This window comes from Coregonus clupeaformis, chromosome 5, assembly GCF_020615455.1.
Source record: "Coregonus clupeaformis isolate EN_2021a chromosome 5, ASM2061545v1, whole genome shotgun sequence".
NCBI classification, from domain to species: Eukaryota; Metazoa; Chordata; class Actinopteri; order Salmoniformes; family Salmonidae; genus Coregonus; species Coregonus clupeaformis.
The window spans coordinates 30658630-30673571 of NC_059196.1; the positions used below are offsets into that span (position 1 = coordinate 30658630).

The 14942-nt window shown below is 45.6% G+C and overlaps 1 protein-coding gene across 2 annotated transcripts in view; it reads left to right on the forward strand.

Annotated features, from left to right (window-relative positions):
• The first annotated feature begins 5593 nt into the window (after positions 1-5593).
• LOC121566844 (rho guanine nucleotide exchange factor 26-like) overlaps positions 5594-14942 on the forward strand; it is a 58051-nt gene continuing 48702 nt past the window's right edge. Inside the window, exons 1-4 of one of the 2 annotated variants that reach the window (XM_041876723.2) lie at positions 5594-6038; positions 7832-9149; positions 9801-9852; positions 10069-10208. In XM_041876723.2, coding sequence (XP_041732657.2) covers positions 7926-9149; positions 9801-9852; positions 10069-10208 — 1416 coding nt within the window. In that variant the 5' untranslated portion in view covers positions 5594-6038; positions 7832-7925. The remainder of the gene's footprint in view (positions 6039-7831; positions 9150-9800; positions 9853-10068; positions 10209-14942) is intronic. The other variant, XM_045213895.1, reaches the window with a different exon arrangement.

Here is a 14942-nt window from a genome sequence, read left to right on the forward strand (position 1 = left end):
GCAGAAAAGCATCCCCAAAGAATGATGTTTCCACCTCCATGCTTCACGGTTGGGATGGTGTTCTTGGGGTTGTACTCATCCTTCTTCTTCCTCCAAACACAGCGAGTGGAGTTTAGACCAAAAAGCTCTATTTTTGTCTCATCAGACCACATGACCTTCTCCCATTCCTCCTCTGGATCATCCAGATGGTCATTGGCAAACTTCAGACGGGCCTGGACATGCGCTGGCTTGAGCAGGGGGACCTTGCGTGCGCTGCAGGATTTTAATCCATGACGGCGTAGTGTGTTACTAAAGGTTTTCTTTGAGACTGTGGTCCCAGCTCTCTTCAGGTCATTGACCAGGTCCTGCCGTGTAGTTCTGGGCTGATCCCTCACCTTCCTCATGATCATTGATGCCCCATGAGGTGAGATCTTGCATGGAGCCCCAGACCGAGGTTGATTGACCGTCATCTTGAACTTCTTCCATTTTCTAATAATTGTGCCAACAGTTGTTGCCTTCTCACCAAGCTCCTTGCCTATTGTTCTGTAGCCCATCCCAGCCTTGTGCAGGTCTACAATTTTATCCCTGATGTCCTTACACAGCTCTCTGGTCTTGGACATTGTGGAGAGGTTGGAGTCTGTTTGATTGAGTGTGTGGACAGGTGTCTTTTATACAGGTAACGAGTTCAAACAGGTGCAGTTAATACAGGTAATGAGTGGAGAACAGGAGGGCTTCTAAAAGAAAAACTAACAGGTCTGTGAGAGCCGGAATTCTTACTGGTTGGTAGGTGATCAAATACTTATGTTATGCAATAAAATGCAAATGAATTACTTAAAAATCAAACAATGTGATTTTCTGGATTTTTGTTTTAGATTCCGTCTCTCACAGTTGAAGTGTACCTATGATAAAAATTACAGACCTCTACATCGGCAGTGTATCAAATACTTGTTCTCCCCACTGTACCTGACCAATATCGAAAACTAAATACCCCCTTTGCTAAAAATATTTCCAGAATAATCAAAAAACCTCAGGATATAAAATTAATGTGGAAAAAAATAAAATAATAATGGCAATAGGAAAAATAAAATGTAATACTCACGATCTACAGCAATCCTTTAAGTGAACGACAAATTTTGTTTAAATACTCAGGATTCTAATACGTGACAACAAACAACACATATCTAAAGATTTATATTTTATTCATTTATTTTACTTTATTCCATTATTCAACAATATGAAATCAGATCTAATTAAATTGAATAATCTTCCCATAACTCTTAAAAGGCAGAATAAACCATGTCTATTTTCAAAGGATAAAGCTAAGAACATTAACTCCTGTAAGTCGCTCTGGATAAGAGCGTCTGCTAAATGACTAAAATGTAAAATTAACAACTTCATAGTTAAGAACACTATAACAATATGCAATAAAATGAAAGGCATTCTACAAGATCCAATATCACTCCCTAAAAACACAACCTTATGGAACAATCCTTGGATAGCTTTTCAGAATTCACTGATAAATCCGTCCACGTGGAAAACTAAAAGGCATAGAAACCGTGAATGATTTGGTAACAGGAAATACATGTATTTCCATGATGGAATTAAAAAGTAATTTTGGACTGACCAATGTAGATCGTTTCAAATACATGCAACTTAAAAGTCACATATCACGAAATGTCAATTTGAAATATTTTGGATATCAGAGCAACCTTGAGGGAATCTTATTTTAGTCCAAAAAATATGTTCATATGATAGGTAAGATATAGGCTACAACACCTTGCAGAGAGCATATCCAACTCACAATCAGGGGCGGTGTGTTCAATAGGGCGATATGGGCGACGCACTGCCAAACGGGAAAAGGAAGGGATTTTTTTTCTAATCAATTATATCACGGCAACAGTAGTTATCAGTGTTGTAATCTAGACGTCTGATCTGCCACAGTGCCACTAAATGTCCAATCAGGCTAAAGTCGTGCTTCAAATGGCCCCCCCCCCCCTTTTGGGGCGATTTCAGTCAGGTTGAAAATCGCCCAGAAGTCTGTCATAGACTCCCATGTAAAATCTCTTTTTTTCAAATATCAGAGCTTTCAATACAATCTCTATGGGTTTCTGAGGGCTTGCACTTACGGCGCTCGTCATACGTAACATAACCATGAACGTAACTAAGAAAAGAGCGGGTAGCCTCGTCAATCAATTCACTACTACTATCAAAATGGCTAGGCTTCAGTGCAACTTCGATTGTGTCTTTGAAAGAAGTTCCTTTTTGTCGCGAACAAATGAAGATAAATTGGCAACGAAACAATTAGGACCTCCCAGACCAAATTTAATAATTCAACAGGTTTCTACTAAAGGGGGAAGTCCTACACCCGAGGATTTTCCAAAAATTGGTACGAACGAAAAACCTGGCTAGCAGGCTGCGATGTAGCTAATGCAGTCTTCTGCTACCCCCTGCTTACTCTTTCACCCTGAAGGCGGCACGGCAGACAGCACCGCTTGGACAGCGACTGGTGTGTAACGGACATGCACCATCTTTCAGGAAAGATTAAGAAACATGAGCTGTCAAAGACCCACATGGATAGCTGTTTGAGATTGTCTGCTTTGGGGAGAGTGAACATTCCCACTCAACTGGATGAGGGATACAGGCTAGCTGTCCGCCGCCACAACGATGAGGTTAGTGTTGATAATCACAAGTTTACTGGAGAACTGAAACTGACAAGGCTGACAAGATAGGACCCTTTTGTCCATTGTTATTGGATAGGAACAGAACTTATAACCAGCTCCTGACCTAAATAGATCTTAGCACAACATTTTACATTCCATATTCACTATAACAAATATATTTACTACGACATTAGCAAGAACCGCCACATCCTCAGCCGGCTAATCCAGTGTGTGAAGTTTTGCGGAGTGTTTGAGTTAGCTTTGCGAGGCAAAGATGAAACTGAGGGCTCCACCAACCCTGGTAAGCCAACACTTTTGAGATCAGTCAATAAATGCTTCTGGTATTGACTTATATGCTGCCCCTGTCTTCATGTTGTTGCTGGACATATCTTTTTTAAAATGTGTGTAGGTCACCTAAATCATCAGAAAAATTGCCCCCCCTGAGAATTTTTTCAGGAGCCGCCACTGCTCACAATATCTGAGAAAAAAATATAAACTATTGGAGTCAAGACTTAGAACATTTCAAGCATTACTAATGAAATGACAGTTAATGAAAATGTACGCTTAATCCAGTATAAACTAATGTATAGAATGTATTATATAGGAGAGAAAATTCACAAAAAAGTCATGTCTTAAGTGTAAAACGAACAATGATTCAATAATCCAGGCTTTCTGGGAATACTATAAAGTCCAAAAGTTATGGATGGAGCTATGAAGTTGGCTGTCAGAAGTATTACAATGTAAACTTACTTATATGTATGTCTGCATATTTCAAGACATGGTATATGGGGGTGTAGTGGCTAGCTGTGCCACTAGAGATCCTGGTTCGAATCCAGGCTCTGTCGTAGCCGGCCATGACCGGGAGACCCATGGGGCCGCGCACAATTGGCCCAGCGTCGTCCAGGGTAGGGGAGGGAATGGCCTGCAGGAATGTAGAGCACAGGGTTGTGGGTTCGATTCCCACGGGGGGTCAGTATGAAAAATTTAAAAAAGTGTAATATAAGTCGCTCTGGATAAGAGCGTCTGCTAAATGACTAAAATGTAAATGTAAATGTAGTGAGATACCCAATGGGCTGGAAGATTGTCTTCTCATCACTCATTTTGAAAAAACGTTTATTAAAAAAATTGGAAATCTATTAATCCGCCATCATTAACACAATGGAAAAATCTAATTATTTATTATTGAAATATTGAAATAGCATAGGTGACCGAGAAAAAGTACAATGTATTCGGACTCCTTTACTTTTTCCACATTTTGTTACGTTCCAGCCTTATTCTAAAATTGATTAAATTGTTTTTTCCCCTCATCAATCTACGCACAATACCTCATGACAAAGCAAAAACAGGTTTTTAGACATTAAAAAAATGGAAATATCACATTTACGTAAGTATTCAGACCCTTTACTCAATACTTTGTTAAAGCACCGTTGGCAGCGATTGCAGCCTCAAGTCTTCTTGGGTATGGCGCTACAAGCTTGACACACCTGTTTTTGGGGAGTTTCTCCCATTCTTCTCTACAGATCCTCTCAAATTCTGGCAGGTTGGATGGGGAGCGTCGCTCCACAGCTATTTTCAGGTCTCTCCAGAGATGTTCGATCGGGTTCAAGTCCAGGCTCTGGCTGGGCCATTCAAGGACATTCAGAGACTTGTCCCGAAGCCACTCCTGTGTTGTCTTGGCTGTGTGCTTAGGGTCGTTGTCCTGTTGGAAGGTGAACCTTCACCCCAGTCTGAGGTCCTGAGTGCTCTGGAGCAGGTTTTCATCAAGGATCTCTCATCATTTCCTCAATCCTGACTAGTCTCCCAGTCTCTGCCGCTGAAAAACATCCCCACAGCATGATGCTGCCACCACCATGCTTCACTGTAGGGATGGTGCCTGGTTTCCTTCAGATGTGACGCTTGGCATTCAGGCCAAAGAGTTCAATTTTGGTTTCTTCAGACCAGAGAATCTTGTTTCTCATGGTCTGAGAGTCCTTTAGGTGCCTTTTGGCAAACTCCAAGTGGGCTGTCATGTGCCTTTTACTGAGGAGTGGCATCCGTCTGGCCACTCTATCATAAAAGCCTGATTGGTGGAGTGCTGCAAGAGATGGTTGTCCTTCTGGAAGGTTCTCCCATTTCCACAGAGGAACTCTGGAGCTCTGTCAGAGTGACCATCGGGTTCTTGGTGACCTCCCTGACCAAGGTCCTTCTCCCCCGATTGCTCTGTTTGGCTGGGCGGCCAGCTCTAGGAAGAATCTTGGTGGTTCCAAACATCTTCCATTTAAGGATGATGGAGGCCACTGTGTTCTTGGGGACCTTCAATGCTGCAGACCTTTTTTGGTACCCTTTCCCATATCTGTGCCTCGACACAATCCTGTCTCGGAGCTCTACGGACAATTCCTTCGACCTCATGGCTTGATTTTTGCTCTGACATGCACTGTGAACTGTGGGACCTTTATATAGACAGGTGTGTACCTTTCCAAATCATGTTCAATCAACTGAATTTACCACAGGTGGACTCTAATCAAGTTGTAGAAACATCCGAAGGGTGATCAATGTAAACAGGATGCACCTGAGCTACATTTTGAGTCTCATAGCAAACGGTCTGAATACTTATGTAAATACGACATTTCTGTTTTTTATTTTTAATACACTTGCAAAAATTTATAAAAACCTGTTTTCGCTTTGTCATTATGGGGTATTGTGTGTAGATCGATGAGGGGGAAAAATTATTGAATCCATTTTAGAATAAGGCTTTAACGTAACAAAATGTGGAAAAAGTCAAGGGGTCTGAATACTTTCCGAATGCAGTGTAAATGCACATGCATTAGCAGGCACACATGCACGTCTGCTCTAGACATCTTGTAGTCTACTGTGACTTTACTCTAAAGAACCACAGGGTGGCGCTACATCACTGAACCTTTCTAGATTGTGGACTAGTCCCACACTTCACTTTACAAACTGGTCCCAAATGTAGATCATTTTTCTCCAAATGGACAATGTGATTTTGTTGGCTATATACCTACATTATTTAGGACGTTTTCTTCTCCTTTTTTTTGTTGTCTTAGAATGTTTAGGCGCTTTCCTTCTCTTTAGTTTACATAATACAAGTTCAACTCGGTCGAATTGTAGTGCACATAACGTCACGTGAATTTGGGAAGGCTTCTCTCCTGTTTGGCAATCCGCATTCCTCCTCTCGCTATCAGTCCTAAACACAACTCGGGTCACTCTCGGAGAGAACACACTGAAAACAGCCGACCGTACCCGGACTACTGATAGGACAACGAATTTTGCACAAAAGGAATAGTTTATCCCAAGCATAAACTCTCAAACAACAGGAAAACTTTCCATTATTATATTGAGAACTCCAGGACACAGGCACCATGACGAGGTTTTGCAGGCAAACGACGAGTCAATAGAAAGGTAAGTCTTGTGTTATCCCTCACGGGTTACTGGAAGGCTCGCGGTTCGCTGAGGGAACCGTTCTTTCATAGCTCAATGGTGGGAACTTACACCCGTAACATTGTTTCCCCGTCTGTCTCAGGGGGAACTTACACCCGTAACATTGTTTCCCCGTCTCTCTCAGGCTACTTGGTTACAATAGCCAGTCTACTTCTCTGCATAGACAATTTCCGAATGTGTTGTCTGAAGGAGTTCTGCTGCATAGTTTTTAACTAGACCTTAACTAATTTGGACCTTTATAATTTAGGGCAAACTTTCCTCCGCTGACGGCATCAAGTCTGTCACTGGTCCTCTTCTGCATCAGGGCTCTATTGTGGTCCAAGGTCCTCTACTGCATCAGGGCTCTATTGTGGTCCAATACTCTTCATGGTTATTAGGCTTCTCGTGCAGGGGTAAGGGAATGGCCTAGCCCTTGACCATGACTCTCAGTTCCATTTCATTCAACTAAGTCATTGGATAAAGGCTTCTTCTGTAGGGGGGGTTGTTAATATTCCCGACGCTCGGTCTGAACATTAACTTGCGCGATGCGGTACGGTTTTGGAAGCATAAGGACCTTACCTTTCATATCAGTGAGAAATAATTTTCTAAAAACAGAAGGTTCAATTGATACACACACATTGATAGAGTTATGGTTAGTGTTCCCACCAGCGCTTGACTTGGGATGAAATAAGTGCAGGAGCTGTCTTTTTCCAAGTCAGTCCATAAGACTATGTTCACTGAAATTCACAAATGACATTTTAAGCAATAAGGCCCGAGGAGGTGTGGTATATGGCCAATACACCACAGCTAAGGGCTGTTCTTATGTACGACACAACACAGAGTTCCTGGATACACCCCTTAGCCGTGGTATATTGGCCATATATCACAAACCCCGAGGTGCCTTATTGCTATTATAAACTGGTTACCAATGTAATTAGAGCAGTAAAAATAAATGTTTTGTCATACCCCTGGTATAAAGTCTGATATACCATGGCTGTCAGCCAATCAGCATTCAGGGCTCGAACCACCCATTTTTATAATATGCTATAGAGACCGCTGATGATTCAGTTAAGGGTTTATACACATTTTCCATGACTTCTCCATGACTTTTAACCAATTTTTCATGACTATTATTATAGCCTACATGAAAAAGTAAGCAATATTGACACTGGAAGGCTGCTATGTTTGATTCCATGTAGACCTACCATCTCCTGCCATTGTGCCCTTGATCAAGGCACTTACCCCTCCACAAAGTAGAACTGCACTGTTAGTCACATGTTGTCAACATATGGCTAACCCTCCATCTGGAGAGCTCCTGGGTGTACAGCTTGGCTTTAGATCCAGCCCTGAGTTTGCTTATCAAGTTCCTGTTGAGCAGCTGATGTTTAGGCTACAATGTGGTTAGACCAGGGCTTGAACAAAAGCCTGCACACCCAGTAGCTATCCTGGAGGATGGTTGCCATCCTTGATATAAAATATTGCAACATAACAACCAAATACTTTTGTCTTTTATAAAATTATTCCCTCATTCAATGAATCAGGGATCAAATTGATAAGGTAGGCTACTTCAAAGCGAGGTATCTAACTAGACACGTTTATATATAAGGCTAAAATATTCATGTTTCAGGAGAGATCTATGCACAGAGTTTTCAATACCTAAGGAATGACCCAACTTGTGACCTCACAGACAGCTCTAACCCTGAAAAGTAAGGACTCACTCGGCTACCCCTCCAGCTTTGATTCTGATTGATCTCTCTCTGTGTGTTTACAACCAGGGGTTATTGCAGTTCTCTGCGGGGTTGGGACCAGTCGGGTCGGACGAGACTCCAGCTCTGCAGTTAGAAAGAAAAGACGAGTGATTGACACACCATGGAGGGCGGGAACGAGGTAGATCTGTCCAACAATAACATCACCCCTCTGTGGAAGCGGCGCTCAGCCAACCACACTGGCCCCAGCAAGCCAAAGGCCCGGCCCCTCAGCTACCAGATAGACGGAGTCCACATGACTGACTTCCCCGTAGAGGACAACAAGTGCAGCTTTACACTGAGCCAGCCTACAGAGAGACTGGTGGCTACGCCGGGAGGAGGGACGGTCATTCTGAAGCACGTTCTCAACCAACCCACCAGGAAAACACGGGTGGTCAGAAGTATAAGCATTGGACATCTGTCCAAAGGACGTTTCTCTCTATCCAAGATCAAATCGGAGGATGATAAATCGCCGTCATTGAACAGTAAGGCGTACCACGGTGGGAGTGTTGGTAATATTGGTAATGGGGAGAAGGTGTGGTCGGACAAGCGGCCGCAGGACGCCCAGAATCGACTCTCCAGCCCGTTCACCCTCACCGCTCACCGGGACCAGATAGTGTTTGGGACGAGCCCTTCACCGCCGGACCCTGCCTCCTCCAAACACCCCTCTCCCCATGCCACCCCCAATAACAACAACCATAACCACCAACACCATAACCAGACCTCCCCTTCTTCCTACCACCCCTTAAACCCCAGCCCCTCCACCCCTAGTCTCCACACCCCTACCCCATCCCACAGCTCCACCTCCAGTATCCACTCCCTCTCCTCCCTCACCTCTACCCCTTCTGATCCCCCCACACCCTGCAGCCCCTCCCCTGCTGACATGTCTGCCCCCTCTCCTTCCCCCACTCCCTCCCTCTCTCCTCCTCCCTCCATTGTCCTCAGCACCCACAGTGCCGCTGCCCTGAAGATGGGCACCCAGCAGCTGATACCCAAAGGCCTGGCGTCCCTGAGCAAGGTCTCTCCTGCTGGGGTACAGAGCCAGGGCCTGGGGGTTTCGCTGGGCCTGGATCCTACCAAGCGGGCCCTGCGAGCCCTCAGCATGGTGGAGACTGGAACCTTCTTCTCCACGGGTGGAGGGACCGGGGGAAAGGGGACAGACCAGGATGAGAGCCCTGCGACTCTGAAGAGAGGGTTGAGGTCTACCTCGTACAGGAAAGCAGTGGTGAGTGGCGTGGAAATGGAAACACCATCTGAAGACCTCAAGACCCATCGTCTGTCCCAACCTACACTCAAAGGACTACAGGAGGTCAAGGAGAGACCTACCAGCCCTGGGAAGAAGAACAAGGTAGGAGGAGATTTATTCAGTAATTATTTTCCAGGAAATTGTCATTACTGTTAACTGCTATGTCATGGAACCGTTCTCCCCTTGCTTTGGCCTGTGTGCCTGGATATTATTACGGTCTGTTACCCTGCAGAGTCACACTACAGTTTACTAACACTACTCTGCCTGTTGGGTTCATGTTGTTGTTCTACTGAAGTTCAGATCAGGACCAAAGTCCACAGCTAGCTTAAAGTTGGAACAATGTCAGGAGGAGCTTGTGTTGCAGTCAGGCTAATAGTGAAGACTTATGATTGCAATACACACACACACACACACACACTTCAGTCCACTGCTCTGTAATTAGGCGGGGTCAGGCTGACAGGTCAGTGCAGAGGTCAGGGGTCAAGAGCAGGTGACAGGGGACCTACTTACACCCGTCATTTAGAATGTGACAGATGTGTGATGTGGGTTCATAATGGAATTCATGAACAGATTTGGCTAATAGCATCACTTAGGATATTGTTCTGACTATGCTCATGACAACGGATCTAGTGACTGTCTTATTTCTCAGTTCATAATGGGAATATACAGTAAGGCTGGGGCAGGGAGAGCTGATCCTGGGCCTGTTGTTAATAGTGACATAGCCATGGGGTCGTCTTCTCTTCTCTCTCTCAGAGTCCTGATAAGAAGCCAGGACTGATCACACAGAGGACATTTGACAGTGAAGGTGAGTGCCACTTCTCTGTCTTAGTCATGTATATGACTGTGACTTTCTATCCACATGTTTGAGGTCTTGCTTTCATTGGGGACTGTACTATTGTGATCCAACCTCAACCGGTCTCAACCTGTCTGTGTATCTGTGGTGTGATCCACCCTCAACCTGTCTGTGTATCTGTGGTGTGATCCACCCTCATCCTGTCTGTGTATCTGTGGTGTGATCCAGAGGAGGTACTGTATCAGAACTACCAGGAGAAAGCTCTTCACAATGACTCTGATGAGGACCAGTCCAGAGAGGCCAAACCTGACGACCGCATCGTGTTGCAGTACAGACCCATACGCACCTCCTGGAGCCAACTCAGTGTGGTGAGACACACACACACACACACACACACACACACACACACACACACAGTGAATCGTGGTGCAGTGCCAGTGCTGTGAGGGATGTTGTCCATCCTCTGTCTCTCTGTCTCTCTGTCTCTCTGTCTCTCTCGTCTCTGTCTCTCTCTCTCTCTCTCTCTCTCTCTCTCTCTCTCTCTCTCTCTCTCTCTCTCTCTCTCTCTCTCTCTCTCTCTCTCTCTCTCTCTCTCTCTCTCTCTCTCTCTCTCTCTCTCTCTCTCTCTCTCTCTCTCTCTCTCTCTCTTCATTACTCTCTGTCTAGAATTAGAACAGGGAGGGTGAGGGAGAAGAAGAGGGAGGGTGAGGGAGAAGAAGAGGGAGGGTGAGGGAGAAGAAGAGGGAGGGTGAGGGAGAAGAAGAGGGAGGGTGAGGGAGAAGAAGAGGGAGGGTGAGGGAGAAGAAGAGGAGGGTGAGGGAGAAGAAGAGGGAGGGTGAGGGAGAAGAAGAAGGAGGGTGAGGGAGAAGAAGAGGGAGGGTGAGGGAGAAGAAGAGGGAGGGTGAGGGAGAAGAAGAGGGAGGGTGAGGGAGAAGAAGAGGGAGGGTGAGGGAGAAGAAGAGGGAGGGTGAGGGAGAAGAAGAGGGAGGGTGAGGGAGAAGAAGAGGGAAGGTGAGGGAGAAGAAGAGGGAGGGTGAGGGAGAAGAAGAAGGAGGGTGAGGGAGAAGAAGAAGGAGGGTGAGGGAGAAGAAGAAGGAGGGTGAGGTAGAAGAAGAGGGAGGGTGAGGGAGAAGAAGAGGGAGGGTGAGGGAGAAGAAGAGGGAGAAGAAGAGGGAGGGTGAGGGAGAAGAAGAGGGAGGGTGAGGGAGAAGAAGAGGGAGGGTGAGGGAGAAGAAGAGGGAGGGTGAGGGAGAAGAAGAGGGAGAAGAAGAGGGAGGGTGAGGGAGAAGAAGAGGGAAGGTGAGGGAGAAGAAGAGGGAGGGTGAGGGAGAAGAAGAAGGAGGGTGAGGGAGAAGAAGAAGGAGGGTGAGGGAGAAGAAGAGGGAGGGTGAGGGAGAAGAAGAGGGAGGGTGAGGGAGAAGAAGAAGGAGGGTGAGGGAGAAGAAGAGGGAGGGTGAGGGAGAAGAAGAAGGAGGGTGAGGGAGAAGAAGAGGGAGGGTGAGGGAGAAGAAGAGGGAGGGTGAGGGAGAAGAAGAGGGAGAAGAAGAGGGAGGGTGAGGGAGAAGAAGAGGGAAGGTGAGGGAGAAGAAGAGGGAGGGTGAGGGAGAAGAAGAAGGAGGGTGAGGGAGAAGAAGAAGGAGGGTGAGGGAGAAGAAGAAGGAGGGTGAGGGAGAAGAAGAGGGAGGGTGAGGGAGAAGAAGAGGGAGGGTGAGGGAGAAGAAGAGGGAGGGTGAAAGATCTGGGACAGCAGACTGGGAGCACCACCCGGCATGGCGCCAGCTTTCTGGCAAACACCAGAGATTCTTCTCAGTGGAAAAATGTTAAATATGTTTTCCCTAGTGAGCAGTGTGGTGACTCCGATTATGACATGATCTCATCCAGTTTGGGCCCAGGATGGTAGGATAGAGGGAGGGAGAGAAAGGAGGGGGGCAAGTGCTGTTGTCCACTTAGGTGTTCTGTTCTCCTCGTTGATGTTTACTCTTGTCTGGAGCTGCTGAAGGAGGGAGGGAGGGATGGACATGCACAGATACAACTGGAGACACACTTTTAGAGGGAATGAGCAGGAAATTAAACTGAAAATTTGATAAAATGTTGGCTCCTATGCTGGTGTGTGTGTCTGATGTTGCACAGTAGAGACATTACTGAGGAGACGGTAGAGGACAGTGCTGAGGAGACGGTAGAGGACAGTGCTGAGGAGACGGTAGAGGACAGTGCTGAGGAGACGGTAGAGGACATTACTGAGGAGACGGTAGAGGACATTACTGAGGAGACGGTAGAGGACAGTGCTGAGGAGACGGTAGAGGACATTACTGAGGAGACGGTAGAGGACATTACTGAGGAGACGGTAGAGGACATTACTGGGGAGACGGTAGAGGACAGTGCTGAGGAGACGGTAGAGGACATTACTGAGGAGACGGTAGAGGACATTACTGAGGAGACGGTAGAGGACATTACTGAGGAGACGGTAGAGGACAGTGCTGAGGAGACGGTAGAGGACATTACTGAGGAGACGGTAGAGGACAGTGCTGAGGAGACGGTAGAGGACAGTTAGTTCTGATAGAAATATTCAAACAAAGATTGACTTAACCACATGTTTCAAATGTGTAGAGAACGGAGGAGAAGAGGGGAAGAGATGAGAGCATAAAGAGGTATACAATACCACTAACCTGTCCCGTCCCTGTCCCATCCCTGTCCTGTCCCATCCCTGTCCTGTCCCTATCCTGTCAGATGCTGTTTCCCTGTGACAGGGCAGGCTGTAGTGTTTTATAGTAGTTGGATGTTCTGCTGTTTCCACTGTGACAGGGCAGGCTGTAGTGTTTTATAGTAGTTGGATGTTCTGCTGTTTCCCCTGGTCAGTAACTGATGGTAAGTAACCTGGGGGTTTCCTTCTCTGAAGGAGCAGAAAGATCTACACTCCTGGAAATGAGAGAATGATTTGATTCCATGTTTAACGGATGGACAAAGTGGCATTAATGTCTTAACTGACAGAACCTGTTCCCACTCTCAACCTTCACTTCCCAGCCTGACAGCTACTGCTTTGGTTCAGACTTTCCCAGAAGTCTCTAGTTTCCAGTAACACCTGTAGGGTTAGACTCTTCTCTGTTTCCTAGAAGTCTCTAGTTTCCAGTAACACCTGTAGGGTTAGACTCTTCTCTGTTTCCTAGAAGTCTCTAGTTTCCAGTAACACCTGTAGGGTTAGACTCTTCTCTGTTTCCTAGAAGTCTCTAGTTTCCAGTAACACCTGTAGGGTTAGACTCTTCTCTGTTTCCTAGAAGTCTCTAGTTTCCAGTAACACCTGTAGGGTTAGACTCTTCTCTGTTTCCTAGAAGTCTCTAGTTTCCAGTAACACCTGTAGGGGTTAGACTCTTCTCTGTTTCCTAGAAGTCTCTAGTTTCCAGTAACACCTGTAGGGTTAGACTCTTCTCTGTTTCCTAGAAGTCTCTAGTTTCCAGTAACACCTGTAGGGTTAGACTCTTCTCTGTTTCCTAGAAGTCTCTAGTTTCCAGTAACATTAGGGACAGGAGGAAGTGGTGTATCTAAGAGTGTTGACACAATACTCTTGGATGAGAGGTTTAACCCCCCCCCAATGGTTAAGGATAGGACAGGGGAGGGTAAGATGATACTAGATTTGTACCTATGGCCAACCTCTTACCCCAAGCACTCCCTATTGACTGAATACTGTGTTTCGGTTGTCACAGTTACGCCTGTCCCTCTGTGTTCTCAGGGAAACTCCAAAAGCAGGGCTATTCAGTTGTCGTGGCGGGAAGGTGGTTGCTAGGACACTAAGGACTTGCGAGGCCGTAGATAGATAAATAGACGTTGATTGCCTTTAAAGGGAATTTGACTTGCACATTGTCTTGTGATTATTATTTGACCCAGCTGGTCATCTATGAATGTTTCAACATCTTGGAGAAAAATATGGCCTTAATGGCCATGTACCATGGCAGATGTCTCTAGTGGAGGGGGGAAATGTCTCTAGGGGAGGGGGGGATACCACACATACACAAACACAGAACCATGTAAGCTATCCTGTGCACAATCCCAGACTCCCCCAAAAGGAACCTTTCTCTCTCTAAACTAGCACACTGGGGTCTTTATTCAGCTCCTACAGGTCTACAGGTCTTTATTCAGCCCCTACTGGTCTTTATTCAGCTCCTACTGGTCTTTATTCAGCTCCTATAGGTCTACAGGTCTTTATTCAGCTCCTACTGGTCTTTATTCAGCTCCTACTGGTCTTTATTCAGCTCCTACTGGTCTTTATTCTGCTCCTACATGTCTTTATTCAGCTCCTACAGGTCTTTATTCAGCTGCTACAAGTCTTTATTCAGCTCCTACAGGTCTTTATTCAGCTCCTACAAGTCTTTATTCAGCTCCTACAGGTATTTATTCAGCTCCTACAAGTCTTTATTCAGCTCTTACAGGTATTTATTCAGCTCCTACAGGTCTTTATTCAGCTCCTACAGGTCTTTATTCAGCTCTTACAGGTCTTTATTCAGCTCCTACAGGTCTATATTCTGCTCCTACAGGTCTTTATTCAGCTCCTACAGGTCTTTATTCAGCTCCTACAGGTCTATATTCTGCTCCTACATGTCTATATTCTGCTCCTACAGGTCTTTATTCAGCTCTTACAGGTATTTATTCAGCTCCTACAGGTCTTTATTCAGCTGCTACAAGTCTTTATTCAGCTCCTACAGGTCTTTATTCAGCTCCTACAAGTCTTTATTCAGCTCCTACAGGTATTTATTCAGCTCCTACAAGTCTTTATTCAGCTCTTACAGGTATTTATTCAGCTCCTACAGGTCTTTATTCAGCTCCTACAGGTCTTTATTCAGCTCTTACAGGTCTTTATTCAGCTCCTACAGGTCTATATTCTGCTCCTACAGGTCTTTATTCAGCTCCTACAGGTCTTTATTCAGCTCCTACAGGTCTATATTCTGCTCCTACAGGTCTTTATTCAGCTCTTACAGGTATTTATTCAGCTCCTACAGGTCTTTATTCAGCTGCTACAAGTCTTTATTCAGCTCCTACAGGTCTTTATTCAGCTCCTACAAGTCTTTATTCAGCTCCTACAGGTATTTATTCAGCTCCTACAAGTCTTTATT